Genomic DNA, 21466 nt, shown 5'->3' with positions numbered 1-21466 from the left:
TGAAGCTGAACCTCCCCAGGGGTGTGGAGATTGTCGGCTTCGCTGATGATGTGGCGTTGGTAGTAACTGGCGAATCAAGAGAAGAGGTGGAGGTACTCGCCATGGAATCCATACATATGGTGGAAGATTGGATGGGAGAGAATAGGCTGGCATTAGCTCATAAAACAGAGGTGGTAGTGATTAGCAACCGAAAGGCAGTGCAGCAGGCAAAGATCATAGTTGGAGAATGCATCATCGACTGTAAGCGGGACGTGAAGCAGCTGGGCGTGATCATCGACGACCGACTAAATTTCAATAGCCACGTAGATTATGCCTGTCAGAAGGCAGCAAAAGCGATCACAGCGCTAACCAGAATCTTGCCGAACAATTCGGCGATAAATAGTAGTAAGAGGAGGCTTCTGGCTAGTGTTACCACGTCAATACTTAGGTATGGCAGCCCTGCATGGATCTCGGCATTAAGAACGAAAAGAAATCTATCGCGTTTGAATAGTACGTACAGACTGATGAGCATGAGAGTAGCGAGCGCCTACCGCACCATATCACTGGAAGCGGTCTGCGTCATTGCCGGCATGATTCCCATTGGATTGGTATTGGAGGAGGATCTAGAATGTTACAGAAATAGAGGCCTCGGCGGAGCTCGAAAACGAACACGGGTAGATACATTGCGTAAGTGGCAAGTGGAATGGGACAATGCAATCAATGGAAGATGGACTCATCGGCTGATCCCGAATGTGTCCACATGGATGAACAGGAAACACGGGGAAGTCGACTTCCACCTGACTCAATTCTTGTCAGGCCACGGTTGCTTCAGAAAGTACCTACATAGATTCGGTCACGCAGAGTCACCTCTCTGTCCGGAGTGCGCTGAAGTAGAAGAAACACCGGAGCACGTAGTGTTTGTCTGCCCACGATTCGGGGCAATGCGAAGCGAAATGTTTGCCACCAGCGGTGAGGATTCCAGCCCAGATAATGTAGTCCAAAAAATGTGTCGCGACATTCACACGTGGAATATAATCAGCCGAACCATCACACAAATCATGTCGGCGCTGCAGCGAAAATGGCGCGAGGATCAACAGTCGAGTCCTTAAAAAAAGGTCTCATGTAATCGGTCCCGGGGAATGTTTCACCGCCGGGGAACTTCTCGTCGGAGTAGGGTAGCTTCACCGCCGGGGACTACTCAAGTCGACGATAGCAGAGTGAAAGTTGACAAAATAACAACACTCACGGAAAGAAATCCTGCGAGGGTGGCCGTGAAGGGATGGACGTTAAGTTGGCCGCCGTCCCAGCATCGGTGCACGTCTCGACAGGTGTACGGAGCATTGCACAGGCAGAGCGTACAGAGTAGGTTGCAACTGCAACGACAGTGAAGAAACGATCAGCGAATTATGCATCCCGATTAGCATTGTCTCGACAGACGCATCGGTGGAGTAACGAGCGGGACGGAGCAAACCAAGCTTGGACAGAAACATTACGAGGGCGGATCGGTTCGCGTCTCGACAGGCGAAGTGGTAGTGCAGTGGCGAACTCAACTGAGTAGTGCTGAGCCCAATAAGAAACCCTGCGAGGGTGGCCGTGAGGAGATGGAAGTCATGATGGTCGCCATCTCTGGATCGGTACACGTCTCGACAGGTGCAAGGAAAGTGGACGGTGAAGGAGCAGGAGTAGCATCAAGAATGGCAGAACCCTGAGAGGGTGGCTGTGAAGGAGTGGACGTTATGAAAGTCGCCATCCCCGGATCGGTTCACATCTCGACAGGTGTACGGAGCAGTTTACAAACACAGCTTCCCCCCGAAGTAATACTTAACGGTAGTTCCGGGGGGGTTAAGGTCAGACGCCCGTGAGGTTTTTAGTGGGTTAGAGTCCCACACTCTGCCACATACATCATCAGTGTGCCTGGCATAGAGCGTTTCCTCACATAAAAAAAAAAAAAAAACATACATACATACATACACGCATACATACATACATACATACACGCATACATACATACATACATACACGCATACATACATACATACATACACGCATACATACATACATACATACACGCATACATACATACATACATACATACATACATACATACATACATACATACATACATACATACATACATACATACATACATACATACATACATACATACATACATACATACATACATACATACCTACATACATACATACATACATACATACATACATACATACATACATACATACATACATACATACATACATACATACATACATACATACATACATACATACATACATACATACATACATACATACATACATACATACATACATACATACATACATACATACATACATACATACATACATACATACACGCATGTATACATACATACACATACATAACACATTTGAATACAATCGACCCTTGATTCATTTATTTCGATTTTATACATTTTAACGGTTTAATATACGGCGCAGAAGTGTTAAAGTTTGAATAACTTTTGAATCAATCGTCCGATTTTCAGTAACTTGGTTTCGTTTTGTAGATCTCAACAGTAACTTTCAAATGATAATAAATTGTAGGATGTTTCTTATTGAATTAATGCTTATATGCAACAAAAAGCAGTTTTAAATACATTTTTTTCACATTTCTTTATGTAACTTTCAAACCACAAGCCCATTTGTCATGAAATCTTGAAGTTAAGGTTTTAAAAGACTCCCCTTTCATATGCAATCAATTTTATTCAAATCGGTTAACGTACCTATGAGATAATGAAGTCCCATATTTTTCATATTTTTATACATAACTTTTGAACTAAAAGTCCGATCAGTATGAAATTAAATAGCGAACAATGGGACGCCTAGACCTTTCATTTGACACTAAGATCATTAAAATCGGTCCAGTCATCTTCGAGAAATGTTGGCTCAACGCTCAATCAAAAGCGTTCCACACACACACACACACACACACACACACACACACACACACACACACACACACATACATACATACACACACACACACATACATACATACACACACACACACACACATACACACACACACATACACACACACATACACACACACACACATACACACATACACACATACACACACACATACACACACACACACATACACACACACACACATACACACACACACACACACATACACACACACACATACACACACACATACACACACACATACACACACACACACATATACACACACACACACAGAAAATGATCAGTTTTCGAAACTGAGTCGAATGGTATATGACATTCGTCCCACTAGGCTTTCTTTCAATTTTCGGTTTTTCGAGTGATTCCTATACCTTTATACTATATTTTCATATAGTAGAAAGGCGAAACAATAACCAGCACCGACGGCAACCGGCCGTGGCGGGAATAAAATAATAAAATTTAACCAAAATAAGTAGCAATTGCTACTGCACTTGTACTTATCTTGATTTAAATCACTTTATGTACACTTTTGATACGAAATATCTAATGTGCACGCAAAATTTCACACGTAATTGGTTGAAAATAATCACAGCACTTTATAAACAAACTATGATGTTCGCCATTACGTCAAAGAATACTTCAAATTGTTAGAAAAACAGATCAGCATAAACCGACATCGCAGAAACGAAGCAAGCAGCATGTGAGGTGGTATGCAATTGGCCCCAACTGCGATTTTCTCTCGTTTCTTTATATGGAAAAATGGTGTCTGTATGCAGCAAAACTATCAGCAAATGTAAAATGTTTAAAATGTATCCGTCTGTTGGTAGTCGAGTAATTCGGGGTCAAAATCAGGGTATCTTTTATAATCCAAGTTCTACAGTTCCTAAACATGCAAACATAGAGGTATACTATATCCAGCAAAGTTGTGTATTTTTATACAACTTTGTAATACACGAAAAACTCATACAACAATTAGAAAGAGAGCTAAAATATACAAACTGATTTTACGAATGCATATACATTAAATATGCTTTCTCTATCTTCGCTGAAGAGATAGAAGGTTACTGTCTTCAGCAAAATTTCTTGTAATAATATGCTCTAAAACTTTGCATAACATATCAATGTGTTATATTGAAACTGAAGAAAAATAATTTTTTTATTTCACTTTTAGGGAGATTAATAAAAATTTAAATTGTATCAGACGATAGAGCATTCAATTTCAAGAAACTCTCCCAAAGGTTTGATAAACTTTAAACCAAGTTTTCCTAGTCAAAACTCTAGTACGCACGTTTTCTTTGGTTAGGGCTATTGTGCGCGCGAGTAACCGTGTTACAAAAGTTGGCGCGAGTGTCCGAGGGTTAATATCTTATGACCGATAAAACTAATTCTTATGAAATTTTGTATATACAGTCGATATTTGTATTACCCGCGTTATATGGGACCGCGTTATATGAAGCGCGTTATATAAGTAGGGGAGTGTCGTCGTGGTTGGGCCACGTTTTAGAAATCACCCATAACTTTCATTTCAAAAGGAATTTTGGAAATCTAAATACATCGTTGCAAAGGTCTAAGAATAAGATATATTTCGGGAAAGTTTTGAACTGATTGCTTGAAAAATAAAAAAGTTATAGGCATTTACGTGAAGACAAAAAATGTTGCCATAGTCGGACCATGTGTTGGGCCACCGCAGAAAATCTAAGACATACGTATTGAAATTCTATATAGAGACATGAAAAGAATGAATTCCGTGAACACCGGCTCATATAGGTACCAATATCCTATTTTTAATTGCATTTTTGCGAAATTTTGGCGATCTTGTAGAATTAATATTGCTACAATCGCCTTTTCCGAAGTGTTCAACTAAAATGAAAAAAAAAACAACAAAAATCTAGATTTTCATCGTATTAATTTGGCTTTATTTCATGACATTTTACGTGACTGACAGTCTCTAGCGATTATTGTGCTTCTGCGCTTAAAATTATGGTGGCCCAACCATGACTACTCAAGTGGCCCGACCTTTACAAATAGCGCCTTTCTAGTATTTCACCTTAGCCTTCTCAAACACCTTACCGGAGGGGGTTTTTCTATAGTCTTCGTGTGCAGCACAACAAACTTCATACATTTTCAAAATTTATCTCGATAATTGCATTTCATGAATCATTTCTTGAAGAAAAGTTCATTGCACCTGGAAAACTTTTTTTTGTAAGAATTAGTTACTGAATTCAGTACGGGTGTTTTGAATACACGATTGAAACTCACAATATTGTGAAAAGTTAGCTATCACAGTGAGTAGTTTTAAAATGGTTGTATCATAGATATCATGAGTTACTAAAACTGTAAAATCGTGATGGCCCGACCATAACAGTGGCCCGACGATAACGACAATACCCTACACGTAGCATATGGAAATTGAGTTAATAGGGGCTATACCCGAATTTTAGGAAATTTTTAATCAACACGACCATGGTTCCTTTGGGAAACATGTCAAGTATATATTTTTCCATCTTGCAGATGCTTGTTGAGACATAAAAAATCTCCTCTTGGTCTTCCAGAGCTTCCGGAACATCCGCTAAATTTTCATTTCTGTGAAGTCTTCTCATAGCTTCAAAATTCTTTTTGAAGACCTTATGGCTTATTATTTGGCGTAATATAAGTAAAGTAAACAATTCGTGCTATTGAGAAGCCTTCACACGATTCTTCGACAAATCCGGAACATCCGTCAACGAGCGAAAATTGTTCTTTAAGTTCGGAATTATGTTTCAACCTCGAATTGAACAATGTGAAATAGGAATATAAATTCAGCGGTTTTTGACTCAACCTGGCCACTATGAAATGCATCGAAAGATCCGAAATTAGAGGATTAAAATTGATGATCAAGGTCATCGAACTGCTTATCGTGTTGACGAAAGCAACAAAGTTTTCGTAGCCTGTTCGCTCTTACAAGAAGCCCCATTCTGAATTGTCCAGGAAAAGGTGAAAACAAAAGCAGTAATACTTCTCTCTCTTTTTCTCCGGTAAAGCCCATAAAAATATTAGATACCGTCAACGCGGATTACGGAATGGCCATGGATAACTACGATGGTTAGATTTCGGTTAAAATTTTCCCAGAAGAGCTCAATACCTGGTGTAGAGTTTATACAAAAGTTGATATATTTGCTATTAGATTTGTAAATTTGTATAGTAAATGTTACCGGTAGTTCAGTTTACTATACCACATCTATCAAATTACACTAGTGAAATTGGTAATTTCAGCAAACTTGCTAAATAACCTCGTTTATTTGTCAGCGAGCATTCGCAGTATTTGCATAATTTCTATTTCTAAATCTGAATTGTTTTATATCAAACCTTTTTCAAATTGTAACGCGGACTTCAACATGAATTTTCACTTATTGTTCACTTTGACGGCAAATCCTAATTTTCCAGCGAACGTTTTGGCGGCCGAGTCGTGAGCGGCCTATTTAGTTGATGATTGCTGATATTCCATTTCATTTTGATCCGTTACAAATTAAAACCTTTGCATTTCCAGTGACCAATTTCAGGTAAGCTTTGAATTTCCTCCCGGTGAATCATGGCCAAATTGAGCCACGAATAGTCGAAATTTACTTCTAGTGTAGTCAAATTACACTCAAAATTTTCACGATATGTTTTGAATTTTCCGGAGGACCACCTTATGGCTTCCTAAGGTCACCTATTTATTACTTTTTTTAAAATTTGTATCAATTACCCGACCTTAGTTACTTCAAAAATATTTTACCAATTTTAACCAACTTTACAGATACGAAAATTTCAACGGATATTCCAGAACCTCCCGTTACTTTGTGGTTTCCGTATATCACTTAGAGAGTCATAACAGTTGACTCTATAACTTCTTAAAAAACACCACGGTTGTATCTGTTCAAAATCGCTCAAAATTCGAGTTTAGCCCCAATTAACTCAATTTCCATATACTACGTGTATTTATTATATGCGGAAAACCGCGTCATAGAAATATCGTGGTACCCGCGCTATAGAAATCTGCGTTCTACAAATCCGCGTTATACAAATCTCTACTGTATATTCGTAGTGTCAAAACCTCTCGTTTGATATAAAACCCGATTTAATCCACCTAGTAGTGAAAGAACCTTTGTTATACGGTCTTCGTCTACGTTAACGTTGCGTAGTGCGTTTGTTTACATAATTTTTTTGGAGATTGAAAAAGTTTACAAAATTTGATCAAAATGGGAGCACTTATAAGTTTTGATAGATCCTTTTTTCATGAAATTGCTGAGTAAGTATAAGTAAGTTGTTACTAATTTGAGGAAATGCAAGTAAAAGTAAGTTGTAAGAGGAAATATTATTATTTAATATATACATTGCGTAGTAAAGGTCTAGTTTAAAGGTTTTGAACTATGCATAATTTCCTGTAATCAATTTTTATTAACCTTCGGTTACTCACGCTGTTGTATTTTGTACAACACGTGTAGATTTTAGAATGCCATATTGTTATAAAGTTACAAATCGATGTTTAACCAACGTATATTCTTCAATAAACTTGTTATGAGCAAAATGCCATAATTATTCAATGCATTAATACTTTAAACTGTTGGGAAAATAGATCACCAAAAACTGACATCACAGAAACGAAGCAATCAATAAGTGAGGTGTACCACAATCGGTCCCAACTGGAATTTTCTATCGTTTCTTCATATGGAAAAATGGTGTCTGTATGCAACAAAACTATCAGCAAATGTAAAATGTTTTAAATGTATCCGTCTGTCGATAGTCGAGTAATTCGGGGACAAAATTAGGATATTTTTATAATCAAAGTTCTACAGTTCCTAAACAAGCAATCATAGAGGTATACTATATTCAGCAAAGTTGTGTATTTTTACTATTTGTACAACATGAAAAAGTCATACAACAATTACAAAACGAGCTAAAATGGGAAAACTGATTTTACAAATTCGTATAAAATAAATAAGATTTTTCTCTCTTCGCTGAAGAGATAGAAGGTTACTGTCTTCAGCAAAGTTTCTTGTAATAATATGCTCTTAAACTTTACAGAACACATCAATGTGTTGTATTGAAACTGAAGAAAAATAATTGTTTTATTTCACTTTTAGGGGGATTAATCAAAATTTGAATTCTACCAGACGTTAGAGCTTGCAATTTCAAAAAACTCTTCCAAAGGTTCGATAAACCTAAAACCAGGTTTTCCTAGTCAAAACTCTAATGCGCACGTTTTGCCTTTCTACTATATAACTATAATAGTATAAAGGTATAGAAATCACTTGGAAAACCGGAAATGGAAAGAAGGTCCTGCGGGCCGAATGTTATATACCATTCGACTCAGTTTCGAAAACTGAGCATTTTCTGTGTGTGTGTGTGTGTGTGTGTGTGTGTGTGTGTGTGTGTGTGTGTGTGTGTGTGTGTGTGTGTGTGTGTGTGTGTGTGTGTGTGTGTGTGTGTGTGTGTGTGTGTGTGTGTGTGAAACGCTTTTAATCTCGCTCACTTTTCTCGGAGATGCCTGGACCGATTTTAATGTTCTTAGTGTCAAATAAAAGGTCTAGGTGTCCCATTGGTCGCTATTGAATTTCATACTAATCGGACTTCTAGTTCAAAAGTTATGTATAAAAATACGAAAAATATGGGACTTCATTATCTCATAGATCCCTTAACCGATTTGAACAAAATTGATTGCATATGAAAGACGAGCCTTGTAAACCCTTAACTTCCAAATTTCATGACGATTGAACTTGTAGTTTGAAAGTTACATAAAGAAATGTAAAAAAATAGTATTTAAAACCTATTTTTGTAGCATTTAAGAATTAATTCAATTAAAAACATCACACATTTTATTATTATTTGAAAATTACTGCTGAGATGTATTAAACGAAACCGAGTTATTTAAAATCGGACGGTTCATTCAAAAGTTATTCAATCTTTAACACTTAAGCACCGTACATTAAACCGTCAAAACGTGTGAAATCAAAACATATCAATCAAATGTTGATTGTATTCAATGTGTGTGATGTATGTGTGTATATATGTATGTATGTATGTATGTATGTATGTATGTATGTATGTATGTATGTATGTATGTATGTATGTATGTATGTATGTGTGTATGTATGTATGTATGTATGTATGTATGTATGTATGTATGTATGTATGTATGTATGTATGTATGTATGTATGTATGTATGTATGTATGTATGTATGTATGTATGTATGTATGTATGTATGTATGTATGTATGTATGTATGTATGTATGTATGTATGTATGTATGTATGTATGTATGTATGTATGTATGTATGTATGTATGTATGTATGTATGTATGTATGTATGTATGTATGTATGTATGTATGTATGTATGTATGTATGTATGTATGTATGTATGTATGTATGTATGTATGTATGTATGTATGTATGTATGTATGTATGTATGTATGTATGTATGTATGTATGTATGTATGTATGTATGTATGTATGTATGTATGTATGTATGTATGTATGTATGTATGTATGTATGTATGTATGTATGTATGTATGTATGTATGTATGTATGTATGTATGTATGTATGTATGTATGTATGTATGTATGTATGTATGTATGTATGTATGTATGTATGTATGTATGTATGTATGTATGTATGTATGTATGTATGTATGTATGTATGTATGTATGTATGTATGTATGTATGACTCTTAAATGCCTTGGACACTTTACTTTTTGTTCTTACAAAGTATAAAAATTACCTTTTTGCCGACCGGTTTCGGGTAAGTAGTTACCCATCTACGGGGCCGAGTCCTACTAATTATGTTGATGAGAGCAGCTACATACTTAACTTTGTTAAGCCGAAGAGCGGCGATACTATTGGAGCATCATCCTCGTTCATCAGTAGCCGCTCAGCAGTGAGGATGAGTAATGACTCCCACGCATTCAAATGTGATGTTTTTCGTACATTTTTTAAAAGTTTAGCACTATTCCAGTTTATCACATGTTCACTGCTAATGGCATGCATTGCCACACTGGAGTCATTAGTACGTTTATTTTCGGTTGCTGCTTTATGTTCTTTCACGCGGACTTTAATTTTTCGACGAGTTTGGCCAATACATATCGCCGGGCAATCTTGACACTCGATTTGATAAATTCCCGATTTTTCTTCGGCGGGGACTTTATCTTTCGTGTTACAAAGTAAATCCCGTAGTGTATTATTGTTTTTGTACACTACGTGATACCCACGTCGTTTAAGGCGTTGCTTAATCGGATTGGTGGCTTTCGGGTAGAATGGCATGCTGATTCGCTGTACATCATCTTTCTGCGTGGGAGTCATTACACATCCTCACTGCTGAGCGGCCACTGATGAACGAGGATGATGCTCCAATAGTATCGCCGCTCTTCGGCTTAACAAAGTTAAGTATGTAGCTGCTCTCATCAACATAATTAGTTGGACTCGGCCCCGTAGATGGGTAACTACTTACCCGAAACCGGTCGGCAAAAAGGTAATTTTTATACTTTGTAAGAACAAAAAGTAAAGTGTCCAAGGCATTTAAGAGTCATTCTAGTTCTTACGTTAGCACGACTACGTAATTGAAGTATGTATGTATGTATGTATGTATGTATGTATGTATGTATGTATGTATGTATGTATGTATGTATGTATGTATGTATGTATGTATGTATGTATGTATGTATGTATGTATGTATGTATGTATGTATGTATGTATGTATGTATGTATGTATGTATGTATGTATGTATGCATGTATGTATGTATGTATGTATGTATGTATGTATGTATGTATGTATGTATGTATGTATGTGTATGTGATTACAATTTGCAATGAAATTCAAGAAAAGTGAGAAACATGTCAATAGTCTGAAGTTTTTGAAGCCTCTTAGTGGAATACGAACTTTGAATAAAAAAAAGAAAAAAACTTTTACCGACTAAATTGCCCATGGATGCATAGTTGACATAAAAACCAAAATGACCAAAATGTACTTTTTCGGTCCTACGCACTCTTAACTATGTTGTTCACATGCCCAATACTCAAACAACATATGTTTCTTTCGAAAATATTCGAGAAATTTAGAAAAATTGAGTTACTCTGCTATTGGTTTCACGTAATGCTAATGGTTGACGTAATTTCCTGCATAATCAATCAGCCTACTGTGTTACCTGACTCACTGCGCATAGCGTTGTATTCGCGGTATCGTGTTGGTTCGAAAGGTTTCGAAAAATATCGCCCTTGTATCGAAAATATCGTTGATTTTGATCACTAGAAATAACGTACTTAAACGTTATATTGCAAGTACTAGTAGTACGCAATAATTGTATTGTGAAACTGAATTGTTATTTATGCAACTTTTTACAAGTTAAATGCAATAACAAAAGCACAACTTATAAAAAATCGGTTGTTATCGATATTAGCTGCATATGCGTTATAAACGAATAAAACGCATGGTGACGTTTTATTTCAATAACACGCATATTCGCAGTGAGTCAGGTAAAACAGTAGTAACCTATTTGTTTTTGTAGCTTTACGCCAAGTTATGGGAATAATCGTTCAAAAAACAGTCTGTTTATTCACATAAACTCTGGCGTTCGCATTTTTTAAACACAATAAATGAGAAATGAATCATAAAACCTCATCAGTCCTGTTTTGATTAATAAACTCTACTAAATAGACAGATTATTCGTTTGAAAAAGTTTATAGCAAAGATTATATGGCTTTAAACGTTTTTCACGATAAAAATGCGTTTTCTCAACAATCATGGTGCTGGTCGTTACGTCGACTATGCATCCATGGGCAGTAAATTCGACTATTTAATATTTATTCGCGACAGATACGTACACGCTTTGAAATAAGACACTGATGAAGCCTGCACGTCGTAGGCGAACTACGTATCTGTCGCAAATAAATATTAAATAGTGGGATTCAATCGAAAAGTTTTTTTGACGTAGGACTACGTCTTACGGCAAGTTTTGAGATAGGGTGTCATTCCAAAAAATCGAAAAATGCGAGCGTCACGAAAAATGAAAGGTTTTGAGCGCTAATAGCTCAGCGGTTTTCCGATCGATTTTCAACATTCTTACATCAATCGATCGGAAAATCTTCTAAGAATTGACCCAAATGAAGAAAAGTATGGATTCTTGATGCTGAACTATTGAAAAATTGAAAATAATGAACCTATGTTTTACCAGAATTCTCGTTTCGTGATTGGTTGGAAGATTCTTTACGATGATCTAAACCTATACCAATTCGATATCTGTGCTTGGGAAGTAAGCCAAAACAAGGGACCAAGTTTCCTCATTTCAACAAGATTTCTTAACACCGCGGTTCAACCTAGACCATTTTGACGTCCTTGCTTGGGAAGTACGCCAGAGAGAGTAACAAAGCCCCCTCGTGCCAACAGATTTCTTACGAACGCGATTAAACCTAGTCCAATTTGATGTCTGCGTTAGGAAAGTGTGCCAGAAAAAATGACACAAGTTCGTTGTCCCAACAGATTGCAAATTCTTCACTGCGACACGATTAAACCTCGGCGAACTTGGTATCTGTGTTGGAAAAATGTGCTACAGCTGTAGTGTTCGGTTATAATACGGCTCTGTATGAATACGCATGCTTGCCGTTTCATTAGAAGTGTAGTGAAAAGATGTGCTGTTGATAAAATAGGATTGAATTGGTAAAATCCCTTTAACGTGGGAAACCATGGATAATAAAAACAATCTTTAATTTCAGTAAGGTATCAGGAAAGCAATAGTTTGTGTTCGTGATTTTGTTAAATTGTTTTCAAATGCACAATCTTTTGAGAATTGAACGTATGCAATGTTACTACTTTGATAAATATTACATACAACGTATGTATGTATATATGTTGCATATAGCATGTATACATGAAGAATCGAATGATTACAAGCATGAATACATGCCACTATCACTACAAAGAGACTTACGTAGTCCTGCGTCACCTATATATGCGGTCGTGTCTTGTACACAACCCATTTGATTTTTCTTTTCTTTTTTAGATTTCAATTTTCATTTTCTTCACTTGCTGTTACTCACAATTGTACAAGAAAAGCAAAAAGCGGAGAAAAGCAGTTAATTTAAGTATATAAGTACATATAGTGGTGTATGGGATCAAAATACTAGTGAGTTGATTTTTCCAAATAAATTTAAACAAATTTCACATTAATAGATGCTCTTTTCAATCCATAGATACTAGAGCTTAGAAATGTTATATGAAAAATAGGAAGTAAACGTTGCACGGTAGTAACTTTGTAAGATTTGTTTTCGTTAGTGACATTTTAAAGGACAGATGTCTTATGTCATGTATCATATTTCAATAAATAAATCAAAAATGACAAGCACTGGAAATCATATCGATCATATTTCTCATTCTCAAGCATGTTTATGGCGCAGTTTTTGCACTATTTTTCGACCTCATCTTGTTTTCCTAACCCTCTAACATTGTAAAAACGATGTGACCAAGTTAATGACTATCTTTTCATGAAAGTACATTCAAAAGAAGCTTAAGTTTTGATTTTCATGCAAAAATAATTATCTGAAGGAGCGCCAGCTAAGGAAAAGTTCAATTTCTCTTTTTCATATCTAATGCTCTATTCAGTTATTTTTCTAATTCAGATATATTGCAAAATTGAAGCCAAGCAAACTAATAGTAAAATTTTGAGATTAATCATTTTGTTGTAGATATCCTTTTTCTTCAAAAGCAAAGTATAATAATAATTTTTCTGAACTCTTGTTTTTCAAATATGCTAACTTTTGAACGCATGGTATTAATATCAAAATATCAAAAAAATCTAGGGGAGTGTCGTCGTGGTTGGGCCACGTTTTGGAATTCGCCCATAACTTTCGTTTCAAAAGGAATTTTGGAAATCTAAATACATCGTTGCAAAGGTCTAAGAATAAGGTATATCTCCGGAAAGTTTTGAACTGTTTGCTTGAAAAATAAAAAAGTTATAGGCATTTACGTGAAGACAAAATATGTTGTCATGTTGTACAGGTTGGGCCACCGCAGAAAATCTGAGACATACGTATTGAAATTCTATATGGAGACATAAAAAGAATGAATTCCGTGAACAACGGCTCATATAGGTACAAATACCCTATTTTTAGTTGCATTTTTGCGAAATTTTGGCAATCTTGTAAAATCAATATTGCTACAATCGCCTTTCCCGAAATGTACAACTACAATGAAAAAAAAAACAACAAAGATTTACGTTTTTATCGTATTATTTTGCTTTATTTCATCACATTTTACGTGACTGACATTCTCTAGCGATTATTGCACTGTTGCGCTTAAAATTATGGTGGCCCAACCATGACTACTCAAGTGGCCCGACCTTTACAAATAGCACTTTTCTAGTATTTCACCTTAGCCTTCCCAAACACCTTACTGGAGAGGATTTTTCTGTAGTCTTCGTGTGCAGCACAACACACTTCATAAATTTTCAAAATTTGTCTCGATAATTGCATTTCATGAATCATTTCTTGAAGAAAAGTTCACTGCGTCTGGAAAACTTTTTTTGTAAGATTTAGTCACCGAATTCAGTACGGGTGTTTTGAATACACGATTAAAACTCACAATATTGTGAAAAGTTAGCTATCACAGTAAGAAGTTTTACAGTGGTTGTATCATAGATATCATGAGTTACTAAAACTGTAAAATCGTGATGGCCCGACCATAACAGTGGCCCGACGATAACGACAATACCCTACCCTTTGGGTTAAAACCACTCAAAAAAAATATCAAAAAATCTGCTATGTACACATATTTCATATTGTCAGTTCAAAACAAGTTTCGTATGTGGCTCTGAAACCCGAAAGTTAAGGCCAACCGATTATAAAACTAAATAAGGTGTTCATCAAGTAACATAAATGACGCTTACAAGTTTTTACGCACCTAAGGAAAGAAAATATAATTATTCTACGCAATACGTTGTGAATTTTACTGGCGAATAAGGGTTTTGAGGAATACGGAACGGATATTTAAAAATATAGTCAAGTTAATTATAGATGCTCCTGAGAAATTAAATAATGATTATTGTGGCAGTAGAAAGGCTAGGTCACGCCGCTAGGTGGATTAATTCGGGTTTTTTGGTTTTGGGCTATTGTCTCCCGCGAGCAACCGTGTTACAAAAGTTGGCGCGAGTGTTCAAGGGTTGATATCTTTTGACCGGCAAAACCAATTCTTCTGAAATTTTGCAGATATATTTGCAGCAATAACTGTTTCATGTTTTTCGACCAATTTCTAAACCTTTGTTATATAGTATAACAAAGGTAGAAACCTGATTTAATCCACCTAGTGGTGAAAGGAACCTTTGTTATAGGTCTTACTTGCTATTTAATAGAGAAATCGACACGTCTTCGGAACATAATTCATCTATTGGTTAACGTTGCGTAGTGCGTTGGTTTACATAAAATTTTTGGAAATTGAATAAGTTTGCAAAATTTGAACAAAATAGGAGCACTTATAAATTTTGATAGAACATTTTTCCATGAAATTGCGGAGTCAGTTGTTATTGATGTGAGTAAGTGCACGGGTACAAATTTAATCTCAATAATGCGAAAAATGACTCATGATTTCGAGAGTTTAGTGTATTTTCATGTTATGAATATACACCATGAAGAATGTTCATGATTTCATACTTTTCTTTACCGTAACGCCGCCTAAGCGTTACTATTTTGCACGCAAAATACTGGAACCATGAATCTTTCAACTTGGAACCATGAATTAAATTCCTGATTTTTCGACTAGAATCATGAAATCATGATCTGTAAACCATTGTATGGGAGCTCTTAACCTCACTCTTTTGACAGCAATTGGTAGTTTGTTTACATGGGGTTAGAGTTTGAATTGAAATTTCGCCCGGCAAATAATGATCAAATTGTTTAATTTTTATTGAAGGAAAAGTGCTTTACGTGCGTTTTAAAGTAATCGATACAGTCATCTTTCACGAAACTTATATCGAAACCGCTGGATTTGACAAAGTGTTAGTGGTGCGAGTTGCAGTAGCAGCAGTGGAACTCCAGTGGTAACAACATCACCATTAGCAGCAATAGCATGACCGGTGGTGCCTGGTACGGGCGGAGTTGGATTAGGTGACGCTGGCAGTAGAAGTGCTCACAGTTCCGGGCCAGAAAATGCTACAGAAGCTAGCTAAACTTTTTACGTAGGTAAGTAAGTGATATTTACTGCTAGTTCCAATACATCACTGCAAATTTCACTTTTCAGAAGCTGATCAGGCAATTTGTCCCGTATTTTCTGTAAGGTAATGCACAAATTCCGCTCGTGCCTTTTGTCAACACCGAAGTACATCCATGTGCATCAGCACGTGACCAATGTTATCCAGCATTCAGGAGGGTTGGTAATGGTAGTAATGTAAGTCGTTTTGATAGTTAATGTAAGATTTAATAATTGCGTTTATTTCTGCTGTAGAAAATCACACTAAGGGATACCGATGGACGTATACGAGTATACGTGGAGGGTGTAGACGAACAAATGTTCAATATCGACTGCTCAGAAAACGAACGCATGCCCGAGTGTGTAGGTGGAATTTATCCCTCTTAGAACGAGTCACTGGAGACATTCAACTCTTGGGATGGTTCTGTGGTTTCCACCGATGATTTATGAAAAACCATTTACAACTTCGAACGAGGTGAATGTAACGACAAACTTAATCACGCGTTGAACGGCTACGTCGACATTTTGGTCGCCCTGCAGATAACACATATCCTGCCAATTATACAAGAAACTGGCAATTTTATCTTTTCTTACTTTGAAAACGGATGGAAAATAAGCTGTGACTTATCGCTACACGCACAGATCACGATCCGTACAGTACAGGATAAACAGTAAATCTTTAGCATTGATCATAAAATTTTGTTCTCTAAACAGTCTCAGCAGTCGATTACAGTGTTACATCTTACCTAGCTGCGAGAAAAAAAGAATACTCATGTTTGTTTTTATTGCGAATCATACGCTGCACTCAACCAATCGTCAGTATCTGTTATATTTCGCAACGCAATCATGCAATGAGCATAAACTAATATGAGGTTTATCAATAGTCTGTACAGATCACGACAAAGTATTTGTCGCTTACAAGTAGTGATGTCAATGAATTTGGATCTGATCGCTAGAAGCGATTTTTTCCATCTCTGGTCAAGAATTGCAAGACCCAGCCCAGCCCAAAAATATTGTGAAACCCACATCTGCAATTCTAGCTCAACAGCAACGGAAACAATGAGTCCAACAGCTTCAGCAATTGCATACCCAGACAATTTAATAAAATATCAGCTAAATTTTATTATTTTAGTTTTTTCAACTTAGAAAACTATCTGTAGTACTGTTAAAAAAATAATTCAATCATTTCGTTCAATTATGACTAGTATGGTATTAATTGTAATGATTGGACAATACGAATAATATTAAAATAATGGAACCTAACATATATAGTTATAATGGTATGATAATATTCAAACAGTATGCGGATCAACCATCATCATTATATTGAACATATCCTACGCTTCAAAAATATGTATGAAAAATCCAGAGGTGGGCACCGCTAATCAGCTAACCGCTAACATTTTAGCTAGCGAGTAGCACGTTCGCTAGGTTTTAAATGTGCTAGCGCTTCTATTACCTTCCGATAAACATAAGTACTACTAAATAAGCTACCAGCCGCTAATTTTTGAAAATAATTTTTGGAAATAGTTCAACTAGCCATGAATGAACTATATTTGCTCGCGTCACGAACAGCAGCGAGCAATTTTATCAATTTGTAAGAAACCGCACACTTATTTTTGTTATTATTTTCAAAAATTAGCGGCTAGTAGTTTATTTAGTGGCACTTTAACTTATCGGAAGCTAATGAAAGCGCTAACAGATTTGAAACCTAGCGAACGCACTACTCGCTGGCTAAAAGGTTGGCGGTTAGCTAATTAGCGGTGCCCACCTCTGGGAAAATCACTTGTTTTTGTATGGTGAACGTTTTGCCTTTCTACTATATAAATATATAGTATAAAGGTATAGAAATCACTTGGAAAACCGGAAATGGAAAGAAGGTCCTGCGGGCCGAATGTTATATATCATTCGACTCAGTTTCGAAAACTGAGCATTTTCTGTGTGTGTGTGTATGTATGTACGCACGCAATTTTAAAATTTGCAATGAAATTCAAGAAAAGTGAGAAACATGTTAATTGTCTGAAGTTTTTGAAGCCTCTTAGTGGAATACGAACTCTGAAATTAAAGAAAAGAAAAAACTTTTACCGACTAAATTGCACTATTTAATATTTATTCGCGACAGATACGTATACGCTTTGAAATAAGACACTGATGAAGCCTGCACGTCGTAGGTGAACTACGTATCTGTTGCAAATAAATATTAAATAGTGGGATTCAATCGAAAAGTTTTTTTTTTCTTTGATTTCAGATTTCAATTGTCGTTTTCTTCACTTGCTGTTACTCACAATTGTACAAGAAAAGCAAAAAGCGGAGAAAAGCAGTTTATTTAAGCATGTAGGTATAGTGGTGTATAGAATCAAAAATACTAGTGAGTTGATTTTTCCAAATAAATTTGTACAAATTCCAAACAAATTCTGCGCATCAATAGATGCTCTTTTCAATCAATAGATACTAGAGCTTAGAAATGTTATATGAAAAATAGGAAGTAAACGTTGCACGGTAGAAATTTTGTAAGATTTGTTTTCGTTAGTGATATTTTAAAGGACAGATGTCTTATGTCATGTATCATGTTTTAATAAATAAATCAAAAAAAGACAAGCACTGGGAATCATATCGATCGAATTTCCCATTCTCAAGCATGTTTATGGCGCAGCTTTGGCACTATTTTTCGACCTCATCTTGTTTTCCTAACCCTCTAACATTGTAAAAACGATGCGATCAAGCTAATGACTATCTTTTCATGAAAGTACATTCAAAAGAAGCTTAAGTTTTGATTTTCATGCAAAAATAATTATCTGAAGGAGTGCTAGCTAAGAAATAGTTCCATTTCTCGTTTTCATATCTAATGCTCTATTCAGTAATTTTTTCTAATTCAGATATATTGCAAAATTGAAGCCAAGCAAACCAATAGTAAAATTTTGAGATCAATCATTTTGTTGTAGATATCCTTTTTCTTTAAAAGCGAAATATAATAATAATTTTTCTGAACTCTTGTTTTTCAAAGATGCTAACTTTTGAATGCATGGTATTAATATCAAAATATCAAAAAATCTGCTATGAACAAATACTTCATATTGTCAATTCAAAACAAGTTTCATATGTGGCTCTGAAGCCCGAGAGTTAAGGCCGTCTGTAGACCCGTTCTAATTTTCAATACATATTCATTCAAGTCTGTAAAAATTATCTTATGTGTTTACATTATTTTTCTATAAATATTATAAAACTAAATAAGGTGTTCATCAAGTAACATAAATGACGCTTACATGTATTTACGCACCCAAGGAAAGAAAATATAATTATTCTACACAATACGTTGTGAATTTTACTGGCAAATAAGGATTTTGAGGAATACGGAACGGATATTTAAAAATATAGTCTAATATAACATCTATACATCTACAATTAAGTTCCTGAGAAATTAAATAATGATTATTGTGGCAGTAGAAAGGCTAGGTCACGCCGCTAGGTGGATTAATTCGGGTTTTTAACGTAGTGATGGGCAAAACGGATCACTAGACTGATCGGATCAGAGCCGGTTCATTTAGTCAAGGATCCGGATCTTCGGAACGGTTCATCGGATCTTTAGTTACACAGAACATGTTTAGTTACACTGGGGTTTTCCCTACTCTTCAGGCAAAATTTTAGAAAAAGAGTCAATGTTACTCCATAGAGAGAAAGACATAACTCTGAAGAAGATTCTACGGAGATTATGGCCACGCATGCTTACGTGCGCACGTTTCTCGTACAAGCTAGTACTTTTAAACGGGTTTCCTCATCCCTGCACGAACGTCATTCTCATACATTTTTCGGCTCGATTTTACGTACGTCAAATTTGACAGCAGCTGTAAGAATTACGCAATCATACGGTTTTATGCTTCAGAAAATTTGTTGCATGTGGGATGTAGATAATGAAACATGTTCGTTTTTTCTGTTATCGGCAACGTAAGAAAGGAAAATTTCTGACTTTCGATAGTCTTATTTTTTACGATAAATGAAAGAGGGGAAACAACACGCTGCATTCGTCATACTACGCAGCATTAAATACATGCGTTGTCTCGTATAAATTTTGTTTAAAAATTTGTTGTCTAGCTCTATTACCACCACTATCAGAGGCGGCTTTAGCTGACAACTGTCGTGACAGGGATCTGGTTTTCTCTCATTTTGTTAAAATGCGGTATGGCTACGGAGACATTTCCATTCAAACCCAAATTTGAATTTATTATTAAAGCGCACGAAGAATAGAGCCATTAGGCCGTATGAATAAAACAGTTTGCTTTGCTTATCCCGTTTAAAACGTATGGGAGCATTTGCTCTAACTGTTTTATTCATACGGCCTATTGTCTCTGATCTCGTTTTATCCTGCCTTGTCAGTAGTCTGCCTTCATGACAGCAACCTGAAATAGAGTGAAGAGAACGAAGAACTACTAGGTAAGACATAGAATGAAATTTTAGGTACAACTGTCATCAGCGAAATAAAACCTAATGAAAACCGCTGCAAACTAAAAGTCGCACGGGCAAGATCCGTGTCTTAAAAGAGAAGATTCACGGATCAGTCATTCTTTTTACGGATCCGGATCTTTTACATGGATCAGGAGCGGATTGCCCGTCACTAGTTTCCTGGTGTAGGGCCCTATTTTATAAGTCACGTCGAGTGTCACTTTACTCGACTGGTCTACTTCTGGTATTATGTAGGTTCCTGTGTGGCCGGACAGCCTACATGCTCGGACACTAGCGAAACAAAGAATGATAAAATTATTTGGAAAACTTAAAACAATAGTACCATTAAAGCGCCAAATATTTTTACTACTCTTTGTTTTTGAGAAATCGCTAGTGTCCGGGCATAGAGGCTGTTCGGTCATACAGGACTTTCCTCTAAGTAACATCTTCTTCTTCTTCAGCAGCATAGAGCCGGGGTGGCTCGTGCTGTTTCAAGCACTCGTCTCCATTCAACTCGGTCTTGGGCCACTCGTCGCCAATTTCCTAGTCGTCTCAGAAGTCGCAAATCGCTTTCGACCTGGTCGAGCCATCGTGCACGTTGGGCCCCCCTGTTCCTGGTGCCGGTGGGGTTGTTGAAGAGGACCGTTTTCGTCGCACTGTCGTCCGGCATCCTTACGACGTGTCCGGCCCACCGTAGCCTGCTAACTTTCGCTAGATGTACGATGGGAATCTCCCCAAGCAGTGCCTGTAGCTCGTGATTCATACGCCTCCGCCACTCTCCGCTTTCAGTTTGTACTCCGCCAAATATCGTCCGCAGCACTTTCCGCTCAAACACGGCAAGGGCGCGTATGTCCTCCGTAAGCAGCGTCACGGCTTCAAGTCCATA

The 21466-nt window shown here is 36.6% G+C and overlaps 1 protein-coding gene across 1 annotated transcript in view; it reads left to right on the top strand.

Moving 5' to 3' along the window:
- Nucleotides 1–1258: 1258 nt before the first annotated feature.
- LOC128745905 (uncharacterized) overlaps nucleotides 1259–21466 on the top strand; it is a 53086-nt gene continuing 32878 nt past the window's right edge. The window contains exons 1-2 of the mRNA XM_053842970.1: nucleotides 1259–1341; nucleotides 1415–1572. Of these exons, the coding sequence (XP_053698945.1) occupies nucleotides 1259–1341; nucleotides 1415–1572 (241 nt within the window). The remainder of the gene's footprint in view (nucleotides 1342–1414; nucleotides 1573–21466) is intronic.

The sequence above is a fragment of the Sabethes cyaneus genome, chromosome 1 (genome assembly GCF_943734655.1).
Source record: "Sabethes cyaneus chromosome 1, idSabCyanKW18_F2, whole genome shotgun sequence".
NCBI lineage: Eukaryota > Metazoa > Arthropoda > Insecta > Diptera > Culicidae > Sabethes > Sabethes cyaneus.
Note: the sequence above shows the minus strand (reverse complement) of the source record. Positions and strands in the feature narration are given on the sequence as shown.